The sequence below is a fragment of the Sceloporus occidentalis genome, unplaced genomic scaffold, assembly GCF_023333645.1.
Source record: "Sceloporus occidentalis isolate IW3139 unplaced genomic scaffold, rSceOcc1.0.p SCAF_6, whole genome shotgun sequence".
NCBI lineage: Eukaryota > Metazoa > Chordata > Lepidosauria > Squamata > Phrynosomatidae > Sceloporus > Sceloporus occidentalis.
In genome coordinates this window covers 75,768,161-75,790,330 of record NW_028316986.1, presented here as the reverse complement: position 1 = coordinate 75,790,330, position 22,170 = coordinate 75,768,161, and the positions used below count along the sequence as shown (strand labels likewise).

The window sequence follows — 22,170 nt, the reverse complement described above, 5'->3', positions numbered from 1 at the left end:
TCATGAAAAGACATAACACACTAGGCAAGACAATAATGCTTGACAAGGTAGAAGGCATCAGGAAAAAAGGAAGACCACATTACAAATGGATAGACTCAATCAAGGAACCCATGCCCCTGAATCTGCAAGACCTGAGCAGGGCTGTTGATGAGAAGGTGACTTGGAGATCTCTCATTCATGGTGTCACCATACATCAAAGTCAACTTGAAGGCAGCAGCAACAAATTGGTGGCCTGCTGTTTTTTTGTCACTGTTGAGTTCCACAACTGCCACATAAGAGCTGTGGTGGGATAATATATACACATTCTGCGAGAAAATGGGGAAGGGGGGGTTAGCAATGATAAGAATCACAATATCCATTTAAAAAGGTTCTTTTTCCCAGAACTTTCTCATAAGGAACTGCATTATGCCAAGGTAAAAATATAAAAAAAAATAAAATCCAAATTTCTCCACATGTAGAAAAGACAAAATTGAAAAAGGTGAGGATACAAGGTGAAAATAAAAATGATAGAATGAGATATGCAAAATATTGCTTAGTAACATTGGATTCTTTGAATGGCCACTCACCTTTTGTTTCACCCCATCCAGTGACATAGCATTCTGATCCACCTGCAACCATTGAGTTGGCTGGAGGCAAACATGCTGGAATTACTTCATCAGTGATGAGTAGAGGGCTGAAAGAAACATTTCCAAGAAGTTTAACTCACTCTAGTTGTTCTGGTTATTTATTTACTTGATATTTCAGGAGCCAGCCTGGTGTAATAGCTAATGGAGTATAGTGGTTTGAATGCTGGACAAGGACTCTGGGATACCAGGGTGGGAATATTACTCAGTGATGGCATCCTACTAGGTGACCTTGGCTAGTCACATTCCCTCAGCCTAAGAGGGAGGCAGTGGCAAACCTTCTCTGAATAAATATTACCAAGAAAACCGTGTAATAGGATTGCTTTAGGATCATGATAAGTCAGAAACAACTTGAAGGCACATGGAAACAAAATCCCACCTTTCTTCAAGAACTGGGACTCATGTTGGCTCACAATTTTTTTTTTTTTTAAAAATAGATACAACTAATGACACAAGCTATGATACTGAAAGTGAATTACACAAATGATATAATAAAAATGATAACTGAATTAAAAACAGTTGTAAAAGCACATCAGAAAAAAATACAGCATTCTCTATTAATAATACCTTCATATGTTTTTTGAAATAATGAGGTGTTTCTACACACATAGCATTCTCCAATGCATCTCTATTTAACGTCTGGCTATTTCTATGTAAGCAAAAACATAGATAGCTGAAATCAATAAAGTGATGCCCAATCGAAATGACTTCTCTTTAACTCTTACTTGCCTGTTCTGATACTAAACATGTTTACTTGAAAGTAACTCCTACTTCTGAAAAACAGACCTAGGATCAATGCTGCTAGAGTGAAGACATATGTAAGGTTTTTAGAGCAATGCAGCTGTTTCAGAAGCAACCCCACTGTGCTCTTTACAAACATACCTTTCCTTCTGTGAGCCCAAACTTTTTGAAAACCTGTTTGATAGGTTTTCACTGAAAGATAATTGTGGGGAGAACATAATTAGTGTGTCACCTCCGTAGAGCTTAGAAAGTAACTTTTCAGAAGCAGGAATCTAATGACATGCTGGAGTCATCTATAACTGAGTAGTGGTATAATGATGCTCTGAGTTTCAAAGTATTATCCTACCACTGTTGTGTTAGTTATAGATACCTTCTGCATATTATTTCATTACTTCTTTTCAGAAGTCATTTTCCAAACTGTCTGTGAATTCAACACTTCCTCCCTCCAGAGCAATTCTGCAACAATTTTTTTAAAGGGAGGAAAGGTGAACAAAGACATGTGTTGTTTTAGAAATATAAATCTATCATTTTTAGGTTGTCCTTACTCCCAAGAGTTTACAGTTCTGGTAGGAAACCATTTTGACCACACATTATTTTCACTTGCATTGTATTAGGAGCCTCAGCATACTACAAGAGATGCCAAATCATATTTGGTGCACCTATGTCACTGCTGAAGCCAGATCTGTAATTAGTCTGATTACTTCTAAACAGATGTATAACACAAAGATATCTTGCAGACTGATAGTTATTGCTTCAAAAAGTAACAGCCAAAATACAGAACGGGATGCAAGATGATTCATGAAATAAATTGTTTAAGTAGTATTATCAAATTTATCAAATTTGCAGATGACACCAAATTAGGAGGAGTAGCTAATACCTCAGAGGACAGGATCAAAATTCAAAATGACTTGAATAGACTAGAAAGCTGAACCAAAGCTAACAAAATGAAATTCAACACAGAGAAATATAAGGTACTGAACTTAGGGCAGAAAAATGAAATGCACAGATATAGGATGGGAGACACCTGGCTGAATGAAACTACATATGAAAGGGATCTAGGAGTCCAAGTAAACCATAAGTTGAACATGAGTCAACAGTGCGATGCAGCAGCTAAAAAGGCCAATGCAATTTTAGGCTGCATCAACAGAAATATAGTGTCTAGATCAAGTGAAGTAATAGTGCCACTCTATTCTGCTTTGGTCAGGCCCCACCTGGAATATTGTGTCCAGTTCTGGGCACCACAATTCAAAAAAGATGTTGAAAAACTGGAGTGTGTCCAAAGGAAGATGACTAAAATGGTGAAGGGTCTGGAAACCATGCCTTAAGAAGATGGAAAAGAGAAGGTTAAGAGGTGATATGATAGCCATGTTTACATATTTGAAGGGGTGTCATATTGAGGAGGGAGCAAGCTTGTTTTCTGCTGCTCCAGAGAGCAGGACCCAGAACAATGGATGCAAGCTCCAGGAAAAAAGATTCCACCTCAGCATTAGGAGGAACTTCGTGACAGTAAGGGCTGTTCAACAGTGGAACAAACTCCCTCGGAGTGTGGTGGAGCCTCCTTCCTTGGAGGTCTTTAAACAGAATCAGGGATGCTTTGATGGAGGATTCCTGCACGGCAGGAGGTTGGAATGGATGGCCCTTGTGGTCTCTTCCAACTCTATGATTCTATTATGTTTATCACAGTTTAAAAAAGAGAGAAATATGAATGATCAAACTGACACAATCACACACTAACATTTCACCACCACAGAACAAAGCCATCTCAGCTGTTATCACATCACAGTGTTGAAATATAAACTGGGCAGATTATTGGAGGTTAAAAAGAATGACCCAAAGGATACCTGCTCAGTTTCAGCAAGGCAATGTCTGCTCCACTTGGTTCTTTGAAAAGTCCCAGAACATTTCGATGTTGTGCAGAGCGCTCGGAAGCCCTCTCTGTGTGCAGTCCAGCTACCACTTTGTAAGAAGAAGGCCTTGATGACCTGAAAGGGAGAGATTTATTATGCAAGAACATCTGGAGGTAACCAGGATTCAGACCTATTCATCACAGCTGACAAGGGCAGAATACTCTGAAAATTCACATGGAAACGGAAAGCTTGAGGCTGTTAATCTTCCATATTGAACCCAAACCACTGTGTTGCCTAAGGAAAGTCAATGCAACATGGCAGACACAAGATGTTATTTGTTGGTCCAGGGAACGTTCCACCTACTGTTAGAAAAAGCTTACCGTTCTAAGCAGTGAGTTGCTGTCAGAACCCACTGTGGATCTATCAAAGTGCCTCCACAGAAGTGCATATTGAAACTGAAAGAAAAGGGGGAAATTGATACATTAGTTTTGTAATAAGCTCTTCATTTTTCATAGTATCAAGGCCTCACTCTCTTACACTGACCAGCATTATGCAGAGCCAATTACAGCTCCCATCTTCAATTTGCTTTATTTAAATAGGATGTCTCTGTTTTCCAGAGCTGTACTTCTCAAAGTCTCTGATCTGGGGGTGGGGGTGGGGAGAGGAAACTGACATTTCCCCTCTTCATACACCAGGGATCAATACAATTTTTTTACCCATTAGCTACAACACTTTCCTTCTTTGCTAGAAACATGCTATGGACTGGCCACTGATGGCTTGCAGATTGACACTGGTCTTCAGACCATCACTTTGAGTAGTCATGTTCCACAGCATCCTGAAGTGACAATCCTTTGCATGGATTAAGGCAAATCACTTTAAGAGAATAGCCATATTGAGAGAGAGTTTTCTTAAAAGCATGAAAGCTTTTAAATATGTCTGCCATTAAACCATCACAAGATTCAGTTGGTTTTGACGCATAGAAAATACACAGCCAGCTACCCCTCTGGAATCTGTAGTCCCCCTAAATACATGCCTGCTATTCTCTAATCCACTCCTCCTCCACCCTCACCCATAGAAAAACTCTTGAGAGATTCTTTGTAACATAATGGCATATACTCCATACCTTGTCCGGAGACTGATCTGCCAGGGCCAAGAATGGGGATTTGAAACACACCCACCAACAATCCTTCCAAAACACAGGAGTGGTTTATGTTTGGCTTTCCCACATTCGTATTCAGGAGGAGCTTTAGAATGAAGGGGAAAAACATAGGAATTAAAGTAAAATGTCAGCACTATAAACATCTTAAGGACAGGAGCAGTCCATTTCTGTGCAATTACAGTGGACTCTTGTTATACGCTGGCGTTTGGTTCCAAGCTCTCCCGTGGATAAAAAAATCCGTGGATGTTTAAGTTCCACTAAATATGACATAGCAAAATGGTGTCCCTTATAAAAATGGAAAATCAAGGTTTGATATTTGAAATTTATACTTTTAAAAAACATTTTCAAACCGTAGATGCTGGAATCTGTGTATAAAAAAATCCGTGTATAAGAAGGACTCACTGTATGTAACTATGAAAACCATTCAGCAAAATTCTCCATTCAGCACTTCTAAATTGCTCCATCCCCACCAACCTTTAGCTTGCTGAGTGAATTACAATAATAATAATCCAGTGTAACCACTGTTGTCTCTGCCTAGTTTTGGGCCTAGTCTGATTGTCATGTGTATCCACTAGTGATGTAGTGGTGCCAGGGATTACAGAATGAAGTTGCTGGCATTTTTTGAATAAAAGAAATGATGATGCCAGATGCCATCACCCTCAGGTTTTCCTGATCCCTCTGAGCTAAGCTGCAAACCACACAGCTGCAAGTGTCAGATGAGAGAGCAGAGAATGGATTTTCCCAGCAACAATATGTTGTGAGCTATTCTTGTTGTAGTGCAGAATATTTTGAGAACACCAGGGGTGACATCCTATCAGTGACAGAGGACACATCCAGACCAATGAAAAACCGAAAGACCCAGATTTTGTTCCTGCTCTTTCTAAATTTATTTTTTTCAGCTTCCAGTACAGAGCCTTTTTATACCAGCTTAACTGAATGGCTTACCTGAACTTCACATATGTTAAGGGTGTATACAGCTAAATGGAAATTTAACAATGAACTGTGTTACAATAACACATATAAAAGATGTATATGGCTTGGCTGAAGCTGGCAAGTGGCTGGTCCAAAACCCCTGTTTTGAAATGCAATATTGACTAGTGGTCTTGGTCAGAGTAATTTCTTAAGTAGTCTCTGTGACAAACAATACAAATAACTCTGACATATATCCCTATAAATACCATATAATTTTTTTTATAAATTACTTATGGTACATATTACACTGACTACAAAATAAAACTGGAATGATACCAAGAGAGTAAGATCTGCAGTATTCCCTTGAAACAGTGAAATTCCTCCAACAATACTAGAGTAATATATGTAAAATAACAATAACAAACTTTAGAACATTAACAGCAAACTTACATAAATAAATCATAAAGAAAAGGGAACTGTGAAGACTCTTACCCACTGGCAATTCACTTCCAACAATACATCCAACAAGGATCCATGTTGGAAAAGAAGTATACACCTGTTTGAAGCACCCAGCAAATTTATACTGTTGATTCACTACCAACATCACTAAAACAAGGAAATTGGTACACCTCCTTATTATAATAGAAGCTCCAACATTTACTAAGAAAGGAGAGAAATCTGCAAGAGCATTAAACTCTTAAAGCTCTGATTTAGACTTGCACTACTTAGCAGTAGGTAGGTGCAAAATGAAAATAGGCTAAACTTCTTCAGGCCACAGATAGGCTTTTAGTGGCTCATTTTCCAAGTAAAGGTATAATTACAAGGTTGTGAGTTTGTGAGTTCGATCCCAGCGGCTCCAAGGTCCACTCAGCCTTGCATCCTTCTGAGGTCGTTAAAATGAGTACCCAGCTTGTTGGGGGCAATTAGCATACACATTGTAAACCGTTTAGGGAGTGCTTATCCCTATTTCACTGACATGTCGTATAGAAATGTACTTGCTATTGCTGTTGCTATCTTGTCTTGAATGTGGAATGAAGACCAATTACTTTTACCAAATATCTCCTCCATGTGGAAACAAACAAAAGAGAGAGAGAGAGAGAGAGAGAGAGAGGAAGGGAGAGGGAAAGAGAGAATGGTTGGGACTCTCCTTGTGGGCATAGCTATGATGTCTGTCATCATAAGTGCCTGCGCTCCAAAATTTAGCACTATCTCAGTGACAGCCACACAGTGTTCCTAGTCAGCTAGTCCAGGCTTAGAAGTAGACTGAGCAGATGGAGAATGTTGACTGTGGAAAGTTGGCCTGCAGCAATAAACTGCCTGTTTATTCTTCTTTGGAATTACTATGGTAGCTCTTTCAACCTTATTTACTATAGACTAGGCAGGGGATAGAAAGATTATGAGATCAATATCACTGCACAATGCAAGAGTTCAGTTCTAGTAAACCAAAATAAAATTAAATATATTAAAGGTAATCCTGCAAGCATTGCATGCATACACTGCTCTGTATGTGCTGTGAACTATTCATATTTATTTCTAAATAAATCCCAAAGCATTTATGCCTACATCAATGTACATAGGGCTGAAACCTTAATCCAACATTCCGTATAGGACCCACTTGTAGCTGGATTAAAACCTCTATCAAACCTAGTCACTGATCATACTGGTAGACGACTGATGGGACTTACAATCTAATGACATCTGCCATTCCATATTGGGGAAAGCTATCTTAGGTCTAAAATGTCAGGGATGATGGGAGTTGTGGCTCTTCACCTCTGGCCTGGAACTCACCACCTGGTTGTGCACCACGCTGACCAGTTTTGGCCAGTTGTTAAAGCTTTGCAAGAGTTGCAGAGAATAGGCTGAAGACCCTGACAAACTCTCCAAGCCTTCTCACTCTTGCTTCCACAGAAGTCTTCACCCTTCTTCACCAGGGTCCTGCTGGTTCTTGTAGCTTCACCCAAGACACCAGACAACTCAGTAGTCTTATATAAAAGATCTACTTTATTCTACTATATACACAGCTCCACAACAATACTCAACTCCTCACTCTCCAATCCACTACTACTACCCACTGCTACTACCCACAAAACATACTGGGATTCATAGTCATTATTATAGTCAAACCAAGGTACCACCTACTGTGGTCTGTTTCCACCCAGTAGGCGTGTACGTCATTCCCATTGGTTCTCTTGTTTCTATCCAGATTAGATGATTTCATCATCTCATCCTTGACCACTTTACAATTGTCAGGTGTGTCCAATTATTCACTATGCATTTCTTGTCCTTGGCACTCAGGACTTGTTAATTCTATTACCATGTACACCTGTGTGGTTCTCCATTGGCTTCTGCTGAGTCACTCTGACTCTCACATACATGTTTTATTTCAATCACTGTATGTCCCATGTTGCTTTTTCCTTAACAATCCCCTCCGAAATAAAATATTGTATGTGACTTAAAATGTCATTCCAACCATTTGTGTTAACCTTTCATGTTTCTCCACTGTTAGTGCTTTCGTGAACAAATCTGCAATGTTATATTGTGTCTCTATGTACCTTAACTCTATTTCTCCTTTTTGTACCATGTCTCTTACATTTTGGTATCTTACACCCACATATTTGGTTCTGTTTTTCAAACTTTCTGTTTCAGCCATTGCTATGCATGATTGTGAATCTTCTTGAATTTCCACTGGTACTCTGAAATTTTCATTCAGGTCAATTAACAATTGTTCAATCCACTGTACCTCGTTCACTATTTCGTTCAGTGCTGCAAATTCTGCCTCAGTTGTACTTAACACTACGTTTGTTTGTTTTCTACTTCTCCAAACTATGGGACTTTCACTATACTTGATTATCATTCCTGTGACTGACTTCTTGTCTCCTGATTCTGATGCAAACGAACTGTCAACAAAACAATCTAGATCAGCGTTGCTGCTTCTTATGATCAACTTCTTGTCTAAAGTCCCTTTCAAGTATCTCAACAAATGTTTCACGGCTGTCCAATCCTCAATTTTAGGATTAGAAACTCTTCTAGATAAAATGTTCACAGAATACGCAATGTCTGGTCTAGTGTGGCAAGAAATGAATTGTAAAGATCCTATTACGCTCCTGAAAAATGTTTTGTCCTCAAAATCTCTGGTTGTTGGCTCAGAAACGAAACCAGTTGTCATTGGAGCTCTAACTGTCTTAGCATTCTGTAGTCCACACTTTTTTATCAAGTTCTCTATCTTCTTTCTCTGGCTTAACAAACAATGTCCTTCTTGTGTCCACTCAACATTAATGCCTAAATATGACTTCAACAAACCTAAATCCTTCAAAACAAACTTTTCTGACAATTCTCTCTTGACTGACTCTATGTCCTGTTTTGACTTTGCTGCCACGCACAAGTCATCAACATAAATCACAAGCACTATGTCTCCTTTTGTATATACACAAGCATCTGCCACGCTTCTTTTGTAACCTAGCTTCACTAGCTCATCATTGATGCACAAATTCCATGCTCTGGCATTTTGTTTCAAACCATACAATGCCTTCTTCAATCTATAAACTTTCTGACTTCCATTCTCCTCAAAACCTTGTGGCTGTTCCATAAAAATCTCTTCATCCAAATTTGCATTTAAATAAGCTGTTTCAAAATCAAAATGTTCCACAACTAAATTCCTTCTTGCTGCTACAGCTAACACCATTCTCAAACTTTCTGGCTTTGCTGTTGGAGAATAAGTCTTGTCAAAATTCTCATACTGCTGTTGTGCAAAACCCTTAGCTACTAATCTTGCTTTGTACTTAATGCTTCCATCAGGCATTTCCTTTCTCTTATATACCCATTTACAACCAATCACTTTCTTTTCCTTAGGTCTATCCACAATCTCAAACACATCTTTGTTCACTAAACAACTAAACTCACTTTCCATTGCATCACACCACCTTTCTTGTTCTTCCCTGGAAAAGGTTTCCAATTCTTCAAAACTTTCAGGCTCTTCTATAACTGTACAAGCTCTTGCCTGTGTCACAACAAACCTATCTGGTGACTTTCTAACTCTGTGACTTCGCCTGGGTACGAATTCTGTCGTTCTGCCTCTTTCCTCATCACTGTCTGCACTAGTGGATGTTGTCTTTTTGCTAAATCTCTTGTCTTCCGTCATCCTAGTGGTCACTGGTCTTGTTTGTGTCTCCTCATCTGAGGTACTACCACTACTGCTGGTTGAGGCTTCTGGCTTGACTGATACCCCTCCGTTTCCGGAAGTTGGTTCAGTCTGTGCTTGCTGCTCACTTGAGCTACCTAATCTCAAAAACACTTCCTTGTTGGCATGCAGCTTGTCCCAGCCAGCATGTCTCTCAAAATTTGCAGACCTGGAGTACTGTATCTCTTTTCCTCTCATTAGAAACTTGTAGCTGTTCCCTGAATAACCTAGGAACATTAGCCTTTTGCTTTTGGCTTCTCCTTTCCTTCTGAAACAGGCAGGTATGTACACATGTGCAAATTGACCAAACACTCTTAGATATTTGAAATTTGGCACTCTCCCATACAAAACCCTGTAGGGAATGTCTTCAATCTCAGAGTGGTACATCCTATTACTTATATGTATTGCAGTCAGCGTAGCTTCTCCCCAGAGACTTTCACCTACGCCTGCATCTGCCATCATACATGCAGAAATCCTTTTGATGTCCTGGATTTTTCTCTCTGCTAAACCATCCTCACTTGGACAAGCAGGATTGGTGGTTTCATGCCTTATCCCCACCTTCTGAAACCAATTGTACAGTTGGTTGTTTAAAAATTCGCCACCTCTATCTGTGACAATAGTCCCAACTTGACTATCAAACCTTCTTTCTATCATCCTGACCCATGCTTTTAAACTTTGTCCAGCTTCTGACTTATTTTTCAGTATTCTTACATATGCAAATCTTGAAAATCTATCAACAATTACCAGAAAATATTTGCTTCCCCCTAGTGACAAACAATTGGCTTGGGCTACATCCGCATGTACATATTGAAATGGTCTCTGAGCAATCCTTTTAGACTTCTTAGCAACTGGATATGCTCTGACCTTCACTTGGTTACATACAGTACAGTCTAAATGATTTTTACATTCTGCCACTTTCAAATCTGGACACATGCTTATTAAACTCTTCAAACACTTAAAGCTTGCATGGCCAAATTTTCTGTGCAGTTCATGTATGCAGTCTTTGTGCAACGGAACATTATCTATAGTATTAGCATTCTCTATCTTATAACTATCAACATTCTCTTCCAGAAAATAAAGCTTATCTTTCTTTAAGCCTATGCCACGCAGTTCCCCATTCAAAGTTATTTTACACAGGTTCTTTTCAAAAGTTACTATATAGTCTCTGTCTGTTAATTTGCTTACTGATAACAAATTGTTTTCTAATTCCTTAACATGCAAAACATCATTAAAGTTTTCTTTCAGCCCTTGAATGTAAACTGTTCCCATTTGATTCACAGTACTAAGCTCATTCCCATCTGCCAAAACTACGGCATTAACATTTGCTGGCTTTCTCTCACTAATTAAGTTAATGTTGTTACACATAGAGGACGAAGCTCCTGAATCTACAAGCCATTTAGAGTTTGCTTTTTGTTTTTCCTTTATCATTGTTGCAAACCCCTTATTATTATTCTTATTGTCCTTCAAAAATGGCGGCTTGGATTGCTTCTGCCTCTGGTCATGTCGAGGTTGCCACCTGCTCTGTTGCTTGCTTCTATCAGCAGCCAAAAGATTACAGTGCCTCTGCAGGTGTCCTATCTTTTTGCAGTAGAAACATCTCCGTTGCTCCCTTGAAGAAGCTGCCTGGACCATCCCACGCACATCAGGCTTGGCTTGCTCCCTTGGCACAGTCCTGGAAGTTGCTGCGTCATCTCTCTCAGACAGTCTCCTCTGGTTTTCTTCCAGAATTCTGGCCACAACTAAGTCTCTCGTTAATTCTTCAGTTGGTAAGTTCTGCAGAGCATTTGTGATGTTGCCCCAAGTAGAGTCTAGGGACTCAATCAAGATGTAACACTGTTGTTCTCTGCCAATTTCCACGCCTCTAAGCTCAGCTTGCACAAACAAATCTTGCATCTTTTTCAAATGCTCCACGACACACTGGCCCTTCTCCATCTTTTGTCTATAAATTCTTTTTGACCATAGCATTTTTGCAAAGGCAGTAGAAGGAGTGTGTAATCTCTGCAGAGTGTCCCACACATCTTTGGCGGTTTCCTTATCTCTAACGTCGTTAATCAAGTCTTCTTCCAGCATTAGGAAAAGACAAGCCTTAGCTTTACTATCTTTCTCTTTCATAGCTGCGTTTGCAGCGGCAGGCAGCCCGGCTTCAACAGTGTCCCATAAACTTTCTTTTACAAGCAGAGACTGGGCATAAATCTTCCAGGTGGAGTAGTTGCTTCTATTCAATTTGCTAAACTTCAAAATCTCCATTTTAATTTGTGCAGTGACTCAATTGACACAGTCCTTCTGAGTATGCACAGCTGACCCCTTTCGGGCTTAATCAAAATACAGGAGGAGTTACTCACGGAGCTTATCAGTGCAGCGTAAAAAGCTTGCTCTGATCTGTCTTCCACTCTCTGGAACTTTCAGCTTCTGTGGATGCTGGGTGCTGCAGTGACTGGGCCCATAACCCTTGTCAGGGATGATGGGAGTTGTGGCTCTTCACCTCTGGCCTGGAACTCACCACCTGGTTGTGCACCACGCTGACCAGTTTTGGCCAGTTGTTAAAGCTTTGCAAGAGTTGCAGAGAATAGGCTGAAGACCCTGACAAACTCTCCAAGCCTTCTCACTCTTGCTTCCACAGAAGTCTTCACCCTTCTTCACCAGGGTCCTGCTGGTTCTTGTAGCTTCACCCAAGACACCAGACAACTCAGTAGTCTTATATAAAAGATCTACTTTATTCTACTATATACACAGCTCCACAACAATACTCAACTCCTCACTCTCCAATCCACTACTACTACCCACTGCTACTACCCACAAAACATACTGGGATTCATAGTCATTATTATAGTCAAACCAAGGTACCACCTACTGTGGTCTGTTTCCACCCAGTAGGCGTGTACGTCATTCCCATTGGTTCTCTTGTTTCTATCCAGATTAGATGATTTCATCATCTCATCCTTGACCACTTTACAATTGTCAGGTGTGTCCAATTATTCACTATGCATTTCTTGTCCTTGGCACTCAGGACTTGTTAATTCTATTACCATGTACACCTGTGTGGTTCTCCATTGGCTTCTGCTGAGTCACTCTGACTCTCACATACATGTTTTATTTCAATCACTGTATGTCCCATGTTGCTTTTTCCTTAACATAAAACACACTACAAAAATAATCCAGTTTGAGACTGCTTTAACTGCCCTGGCTCAGTGCTAGGGAAACCTGGGAATTGTAGTTTATTGTGGTACCAGAGCTCTCTAACAGAGAAGGCTAAATGTCTCACAAAACTAGAGTTCCTAGAACTCCTTAGCATTGAGATAGGGAAATTAAAGCAGTCTCAAACTGGATTATTTCTGCAGTGTATTTTGGACCTTAGTCTTTTAAAGGGGTAAAGAGATTGGATATTTATTACATAAATTTCTGTTGTTTAAATAAGTCTAGTTCATATTGTCAAAGCAACGTATGGACTGACAAGTCTGCACAGATGGATAAAGACACTGTAGAATATCACTGTTGAAATGACTGGCAAACACAGTTATTTTGAGCCCGAACAGACAGGCCAAAATAAAGCTGCTTCAGGCCACTTTGGAAGTATGCTGTTTAAATAACACATGCGTCCTAAGAGGCCAGAAGCCACGCCAAAGCCACGCTCCAGTCCTAAGGACTGAAGCACAGCTTTGGCACAGCTTCTGGCCTCTTAAGATGCGTTTGTCATTTAAACAGCATACAGTCCGCATACAGTCTGCCTTTCCCTTATGCGGGGATCCGTTCCGGACCACCTGTGTAAAGGAAAAAAACGCGGTTGCTCAAGCCCCATTCTAATGAATGGGGCTCGTGCCCATGGAGGCGTGGGGTGCATGTCACGTGGGGTGACATTGCAGCTTCCAGCATATGCTGAAATCCGCGTAAAACGCGCCCACATATAATGCAGGTACACTGTACTTCCAAAGTGGCCCAAAGCAGCTTTATTTTGGCCTGTCTGTTCAGGCCCTAAGTATACTGACTTAGCACCTATAAAATCCCATGTATGCTCCCTGTGTGAATATGCTCAATTACTGGTGCTTATAAATATTGGCTTGAATCATGTTATGAATCCTAACTGGGTAGATTCATTGAATTAATGTGCTGGCTCAGCATTTAACAATTAATTAAGCAGGTTTACTTTGGATTAAGCAATAAGATTCAGACCATTATCTACTGAATTCCAACTAACAGTAGCAGGCCCATAATAAATACATCACAACAGTGAGATGACTTTACCAATTCAGCCTATAGAAAGCTCAATCATGTGACCTGAGGTTTTAAAGGCAGAAGCAGATCTTACAATGAACCTGGATTTGCCATTAAAACTGGAAAGTGGTTCAGCTTCTTATACAGGTCGAGTCTTCCTTGTCCAAAAGGCTTGGGACTAAAGGTGTTTTGATACCATTCCATTATTTAAATGTATTGTGTGATGTCATCACATTGTATACTCCATCAGGAGTAAATTGCATGGAGCAGAAAGGAGGAAATATATCATGTGATGATATCATGATGTGTGCATTCATAGCCACATATAATGGGGAGCAAAAAAAAAAGTTGCCAGTTTGGTCCCCATGCTTAGTTCTAGCTAGGGATACACACACACACAAAACTTCTGTTAAAAGCTTTCGAATTCCCACAATATTTCCCACCTCTAGTGTGAGAATAAGGTCCAAAACATACTGCAGAAATAACCCAGTTTGAGACCCTTTTAATTGTCCTGGTTCAGTGCTAGGGAATCCTGGGAATTGTAGTTTATTGTGGTACCAGAGATCTTTGACAAAGAAGGTTCAAAGTCTCACAAAACGAGAGCTGCCAGTTTCCTAGCATTGAGCCAGGGCAGTTAAAGCAGTCACAAACTGGATTATTTCTGCACTGTGTTTTGGACCTAAGATAAAGTACATTTTCTTTTTTGGTCATGGTTCCACAATTTGTGCTCAGTGCATCTGCTGGCGCATTGTTTTCTTTTCCCTTTTGGAAGGAAATTGCATACATGCATGCAAATGTGTGCACAGACACACATGCACACAGCAAGCACAGAAAGACAGGATGACTGATGAAAAAGATAGAAATAACGCATCTGATGCTTGTAATTTTTACAGGTACATGCAACAAGGCAGCAGCTATTATAAGTTTAATTATGCAGTTTGTACAGTATTGGCCATTTACATAACATTTGTTTTCACAAACGTAACAACTGTGTTGAGACCCACAAAATCTCTCTCTCTCTCTCTCTTTCTTTCACCAGTTCCTTATGTTTACACACAAGTAACACAAGTGAGGATCTGCATCTCTAATTTCAGCATAAAACTGTGGGTTAATTCACACAATAGTACATGCTTTGCATAATAATAATAATAATAATAATAATAATAATAATAATAATAATATATTTATTTATTTATACCACACTTGTATGATGTTGACCCTGTTATTCACATTTTTGTTCTGTTAAATTTCCTTCCTTCATACAGAAAATCAGTATCATTTGTTCTCATGTTCTCTATTTGATATTATTCTTTTCATAGTGATAGTTGCTCAGGCAGTTATACAAGTGGCTGAGGTGTCCTATCTTGCCACATACTACCACCTTCCCTCTCTCCTCCCCCCATGCTTCTTTTATCTCACAAAGGGGTTGTTCCCACTTAATATTTGAAACGATTTAAAATACAACGTTTTTAATAAAACCGATTCAAAATAACCCTGGTGTTATCTCGCGTTCCGAAACGCGTTATTCTTCGTTCCCATCTGATTATTTAAATCGAAGTTTTTACCTGCAAGCGTTCCTACTTGGCATGAAATCGGTGTTTAAATAAATCGATTCTTCTCCTCCATGCCTTATTTGGGGCTGTCAATCAATAGTACGTCAGAATGACGTAACGTTAATCCGGAATATTTGGAAGCGATTTAACTTTTGGCATCGTTTCCATTTCATTTCCCAAGACAGCCAGGGAGAATCCCTTCAGAGAGCCCAGAGATCAATGGGAGAGGCTTCTGGCAAAGCGAATTTGAGGAGCCCAAGCTGTTTCCAGAGAAACTATGGGGATGGGTTTTGCAGGACAGCATCCCCTCTTGATGTCTCCCAAGACAGCCAGGGAGAATCCCTTCAGAGAGCCCAGAGATCAATGGGAGAGGCTTCTGGCAAAGCAAATTTGAGGAGCCCAAGCTGTTTCCAGAGAAACTATGGGGATGGGTTTTGCAGGACAGCATCCCCTCTTGATGTCTCCCAGACAGCCAGGGAGAATCCCTTCAGAGAGCACAGAGATCAATGAAGGAGGCTGCTGGAAAAGCAGGGAGGGAGCACTCTTCCCAAAGATTCTCTTTCCAGGGTTGGAGGAGAAGGCAGATTCCGTTTGAGAAAGAGAGGGAGAAAGGCTCTATCCCCCCCCCCCCATTGATCAGAGCCCTTCCCTGCCTGGGAGAGATCAGATGCCTCCTTGCGAGGAGCCTTCCCTTCCCTGCCTGGGCGAAATCAGAGCCCAAGCAGGCAGGGAATGCCTCTTCGAGAGGAGGCTTGCCTTCCTGCCTCTCCTCCGTTAGAAATGGGCTCTCCCCACACAGAGGGGACAAAGGGGTGAGGGAAGCAAAAATGGCGACAGCCACGACGGATGGGGACAGAAAGGGCAACTCCCCCAAGGCCAGCCCCATCGCACTCCACTCCTCCCATCCAGCTAACCCGATTTCAAAGGCTGTCGTTCCTATTTAAATGCTCCGGTTCCTAACTCGAATCAAGGGAAAAACGAAGGTCAAACCCTACATCTTTTTTAACGCGCGTTAAATGACGAAAACTCGATTCAAAATTTTATACCGCTCTACGATTCGATTTGTAGTGGGGACGATTGCGGGTTGCTCTAGAACCGTTCTAGGTTTAAATCGGAGCCTAATAGGAACGCCACTCCTTGGATTCGATTCAGAACGCGGGGTTTCACCTAGTGGGAACATCCCTACAAAGACATCATGGTTCTTTGCAAACATGGACCAATGGCTCCTTATCACCACAAGATGGAGCAACACATTGCCAGTTACTCTGCATACCTTGTACAGAATACAAATTATTCTGCCTGATCATGCATCAGAATGTAGAGTAAAACTGCAGTCATTCATGAGTTCTTCCCATGAAGGAATAACAAGAGTGAGTATGCTAGACACACGGCACTGTGAGATAAGGGAAGGAACAAAAGTAGAACTACAGCATGTCACTTTGTTTTTGCAAGAAACATTGGTGTGATAATGTCCATAGATTCCATTGAGAACAATGAATGCAACCTCTTCACCAAGTTCTCTTCAAGCTTTACTGCTTGTTGCCAAGAAGAATTTGGCCTACATTTATTCAGAGTCAAATAATATATTGATGAATCCAATGATGAATCCATAACTTTGCTTATAGGAGAGAAAAGGGTCTGTTGCTAACAGACACATAATAGCCTGGGTTTATGCCCATGTAGATCATTTTATGGGAAGAGTGGAAGGTGTTCACAATCTCCCCCCAAAAGTAAGTCAGTGCCACAGTGAGGGAGTATGCCCCCCACAACTTCATGTTGGCTGGGGAGAAAGAAAAGTGTCAGATCAAGAGGAGTCTGCATTTGGGCAGGAGGTGGATGAAATGAAATGTTGCTTTCCCAGATGGCCGCCAAGTATACATATAATTGGTGGGGATCTGAGAAAGTCATCTTTCCGTGTTGCCAACCTATAAAATTGCAGTTGGCCAATGTTCCAGTGACCCCCCCCCCCCCCGGCAATCCTCCCCCAAACACTACAGTTCTATAGCATGTGTGCTTGCCTTCCTCTTGACTGGAGGTCAGCCCAGCACAACTGCATGGACAGAGTGTTATGCTCCACCCATGTGAATGGAGGATCTTGGCCAATTGTGGGTGTATGTGTGCCTGCTTTGGGAAGTGACCTACTATAGGAAGTAGTTTACTACATGTATAGCTCTGACAATTACAGAGGCTGGAATTATAACCTACCGTGATCTACAGAAACAGCCACAGTGGCTGCAGTACCTTTCAACAAAGTGATCCAAAGTTATGTAACTAATACCACACGTCAGACAGGGAGTCAGAGGAGAGGGAGGAATTTAGCAGACAGTTCGTATCTACATCCCTATGATACCACAATGGGCATCTTCTTATGGTATAAATATTTTTAGACCATTTGTTTGGTGAGTTTTTAATCTCAGCAATTGTCTTTATGCTTGCATGGTTTTATGTAAAAATATTTTTTATTTTATTTTGGCTTGCTTTTTAATTTTTTAAAAAAATAAAATTATTTTTTTATTCAAACATTTAACTACAACAAGAAGAATATAAGCCAAACAGCCAAAACTGCCATGGGAGAGCTGCAGTGGTACAACAGCAAGTCCAGGAGGGTTTGAATATTAATTAGTAGCACTTTTATGCTATGCTCTGTCATATAGATTCTGGCCCTTCTGTGAATTGATCATAAGAGGGGTACTGCCATATATTACTAGCCACTATAAAAGTAATAGTGACCCTGCCAGAATTCTCCCTATGCCTGGAATGGAAGTTTTAAAACACTTGAAATGGATCAACCCAAAGGTTGAATGTAGCTTGTGGTGCCTTTGGCTCCTGCCTTCAACTCCCCACCTCAGCCTGTACCACATTTCTCAACCCCTTGTGACAATCAGGTTTAGATAAAATACTTCCCATTTTCATGAGTAGGACCCCACCAACCGCACTGGGAAGAGGCATTTCTGATGCGAAGAGAAACTGGCAGAAAAGGAGGAGAAAGAAGAAGAAAGAGTGAGTAAAAAAAAAAAAAAAAAGTAAGAGAAAGAAAAGAAGATCACAGAAAGTAACAGGATGGCAGATTGCTAGCTCTGGCTTACCTACTATTGTCTGGACCTACGGTACTTACCGTTTACTCTAGCCTGGGATGGGCAACTGTGGAGAGAGCAGAGGACACTTCTTTTGCCCCTACACCTCCCAATGGTTTCACTTTGCTTTCATTTTTGGTTGATTTTTGCACTTTTTGTTTTTTTAGGTTTGGAGGTATGCAGGGGCTTGGGAATGGTGCAAAACCACTGCATTTTATGACAGTTTTTGTCTTTGAGTGGGTTTCTGGGGCAGGGGAGAGATCACCTGAAGACATTTTTGAAATTTCTTGTTTAATTGTTTTTTTTAAAATAAAGCTTATAGCTGTATTTTGTTTTAAATTTTTGTAACCTACAGTGTGTCCTGAGTCAGGTGGGGGAATGAATAAGTAAATAAGTAAGTAAGTAAGTAAGTAAGTAGGATGGTAGTTTTTCAGGGCTTCAAATTCAGACCCCCATGGATTGAATTTTGTCGGCATCTGCTCAAGCCCCAGTGCCCAATGTTCTGGTCTCATCCACTCTAACTCTGGCCCTGTGTCTCTCCTTTGAGAAATTTCCCCCAAGGGAATATGGCCTTCAACATAAAAAAGATTCTGCACTCCTGTGATAAATTTTGATATGCATACTTACGGCACTGTGAGACATCACAATATTCCCATGCTGTCTTTGGGTCTGTGGTATAACACCAGGGACCATTAATATCTCCATCAGGATTTCTGCAGTACTATAGAAAAACAGAATAAGAAATATCTTTAATCGTGGAACAAAACAAGCCACAATCTCTGTGGGTTCATAAATGGGATAAGCTTATTTAACCTTGTTACAGCTATGTGCCTTAGAGGACCTTATCACATGGAGAAAAAGACTCGAATAGATTCAGGATTGCAAATTCAAACGTGGGTATTACCACACGTAAAATTACCACTACTGCCACCAGGCGACTACAACCCGGGTCCCAGCTGCACTCAGCTGGCCTCTTTGCAAAAACAGAAAGCTCCAATTTTTGGAAAGTGCCCAGCTGGGATCCAGACTGGAGTTGCCTAGCAGCAGCAGCAACAATTTTAAGTGTGCTAATACCCGCTTTTGAATTTGCAATCATGAATCTATTTCAGGTCTTTTTCTCCATGCAATAAGGTTCTTAAAGCCTTTTTTTTAACTTATGGTAATCCTAAAGCAAATGTATCACAGGATTTTCTTGGCAAAATTCATTCAGAGGATGTTTGCCAGTGCCTTCCCCTTGAATACTACACTACACTGTTATACTATAACTCCACTTTTTCTGCTATGGTTGCCCCCTGTGTCATTTTGGGTTTATAGATCAATGAAACCTAAGAGCTCTCTGGCTGAGAATTCTAAATGCCCCTCCCTAAATTGCAAGATTTCATAGGAGGCAGCCAGAGCAGTAAAAGTAAAATAATAACACTATAACAGTGTAGTTCAGTATTGATTAGGCTGAGAATGTGTGATTTGCCCACATTAACCAGTGGGTTTCCATGGCCAAGTGAGATTTGAACCCTGGTCTCCAGAGTCCTAATCCAACACTCAAACCACTACAGCATGCTGGCTTTCAATTAACTTTACCTTCTTTATTATTTTTTAACTACCCAAAATAAAACGTTTTACAGAACTTTAAGAACATACAGAAATTCTGAAAACAACTATGAAAATACAATTTGCCCTCTATATCCAGATTATTTATAGCCAGATTACTATGCTATTGTATTTAATGGAACTGGAGCATCCATGGATTTTGTTATCCATGCAAGGTCCTGGAACCAAACCCCAAAGGATATCAAGGACCTATTGTAGTAGAAAAGTTGTGCCCCAGCTGTACACCACTGATTAGCTGCTTAGGTCTAGCTCAGACACACAGTTAACTTTCTAGAAACCATGAGTTGCAGACTGAGCCATGTGATGTTTCCTCATCCTGCTCCCCTTTCTGTGAGTCCTCTTTTTTTGTTGATCACATTAACTACAACTTAGGTCTAATTGCACTGCAGAATTAATGCAGTTTGACAACACTTTAACTGTCATGTGGACTCTTATTCAACCTATGCACTCCTGGGTTTTGTAGTTTGTTGTGGCACCAGAGCACGCTGATTAAAAAAAGCTAAACATCTCACAAAACTACAAATGCCACAGTTCCATAGCACTGAGCCACAGTAAGTGGTGTCAAACTGCATTATTTCTGCAGGGCAGATTAGACCCTAGTTTTATATGTGCACTATCCACAGTTTGCTCTTCACCTGTCTCCTGTGCAACAAAGTGGAATAAAAACACCTCTCAGTACTTGATTTCCAACTCTTAAAAAATGAATGTACTGATAATCAAATACAGAGTATATAAAGCAAATATAAGTGCAGGCTAGCATCCTGGTAATGAGTTGCACAGCTATAAATCCAATTTATACCTGCATAACTCACTCATTTGGTCTTTATAGAGGTAGGAATCCTTTAGCAACCACGCAAGGACCAAACTCTTCTTAAACCACTTTTTAGCTATTACAGCACCCTGAACATGACCATTAACTGTCTACTGGAGTTCAGGGAGAGGTTGGTGGCCCAGCACTGTTCAGGTATGCTACTCCATTGCTGGATACGCAGCAATGGCATCATTTTCCAGGCACTATGAAGGACCCGTAAAAAGTCCTGGGGAATGTCTGTTGCTCTGCATCCAGCTACAGACACATAAGGGCCAAACACATTGCAGAAATAATCCAGCTTGAGACCACTTTATCTGCCCTGTCTCAATGATAGGGAATTCTCCGAACTATAGCCTTGTAAAACATTCTCTGTCAGAGATCTCTGGTGCCACAATAAACTGCAAATTCCAGAATTTCCTAGCTTGTGTTTGGACCACTGCCCTTCTCCACTCTCCATTGGCCAAAAAACAGCTGTGTTGAGGAGAGTGCTGCACCAAGTAAAAGGTAGTTTGGAGGTTAAAGGGGAGATTAGGCATAGAACCTTTGTGCTACATTTCCACTACACAGGATCTTGACTGTAATATTTATAGCAATAGCAAATATATTTCTATATCACTTATCAGTGAACTAGCACTCTCTAAACAGTTTAAAATGTGTAAGCCTATTGCTCCCGACAAGCTTTTAAAAATACTTCACGGAAAAGAGGAATCTAAAACAGAAAATGGGAAGATTTAGCAAGGCTAGAGAAGAAGCCAGGATGGATGTGGGACAAACTAAACTATTTAGGGTGTTTTTGTAGAGACATCCCTTAAGTGATGACTGTCTTCACATCTTGCATTTGCACATCTTGCATTTGGTGTATTTTGTTTTTTGACTGTTCATTGGAAGGAAAACACAGTCTTAACTTGAAATCTGATGACTGAGGTGTACATCTCAGAAGAGAACCAGCTGTTGGAGTTAAAACAGATTTATCACAGGGAGAGCCCTTTTCCCTTTAATGTCTGGTCTGTCCCTGAAGGCAAGGTGGAGTAAAAGAAGTTAGGAGTGAACTTTGCAGGGTTTGTAAACTGTAACTTTTTCATGAGAGCTTTAATAAATGTTATCCTATATTGTTTGTTTCTCTGCATTTATTTTAAAAAAACCTTACTTGATTTTTGTGAACAATGCTACTTACATTTTTTTCCAGTCCTGCACGTGGATGACTCTGTGGTGTGAAAGAATCGTGACTGTGAGGTGTCTGCAAGTGCCACTCTTGGCAAGTCTTTCCACTTATGGTTGAGGCAATCTTTCCACGGTAATCTTCACCTTTACCATTCCTACAGTCTTTTAAAGTGAGAGAAAATGGGTAAGATTTTGCTGTCATCATGTACAGGGGTTTTATCTGTACAACAGAATTGGTTCAAGTCCCAGGGAGTAGTAGGGATTGGTGTTGGTGTGGACTGGAGGAGGCAAAACT

At 40.5% G+C, this 22,170-nt stretch overlaps 1 protein-coding gene across 1 annotated transcript in view; it reads right to left on the bottom strand.

The window, feature by feature from the left end:
* LOC149310940 (plasminogen-like) overlaps positions 1-22,170 on the bottom strand; it is a 61,790-nt gene that overhangs the window by 3,056 nt on the left and 36,564 nt on the right. Inside the window, exons 12-17 of the mRNA XM_089530094.1 lie at positions 21,889-22,037; positions 18,923-19,016; positions 4,335-4,455; positions 3,592-3,666; positions 3,206-3,346; positions 567-673 (exon numbers count right to left, since the gene is read on the bottom strand). Coding sequence (XP_089386220.1) covers positions 567-673; positions 3,206-3,346; positions 3,592-3,666; positions 4,335-4,455; positions 18,923-19,016; positions 21,889-22,037 — 687 coding nt within the window. The remainder of the gene's footprint in view (positions 1-566; positions 674-3,205; positions 3,347-3,591; positions 3,667-4,334; positions 4,456-18,922; positions 19,017-21,888; positions 22,038-22,170) is intronic.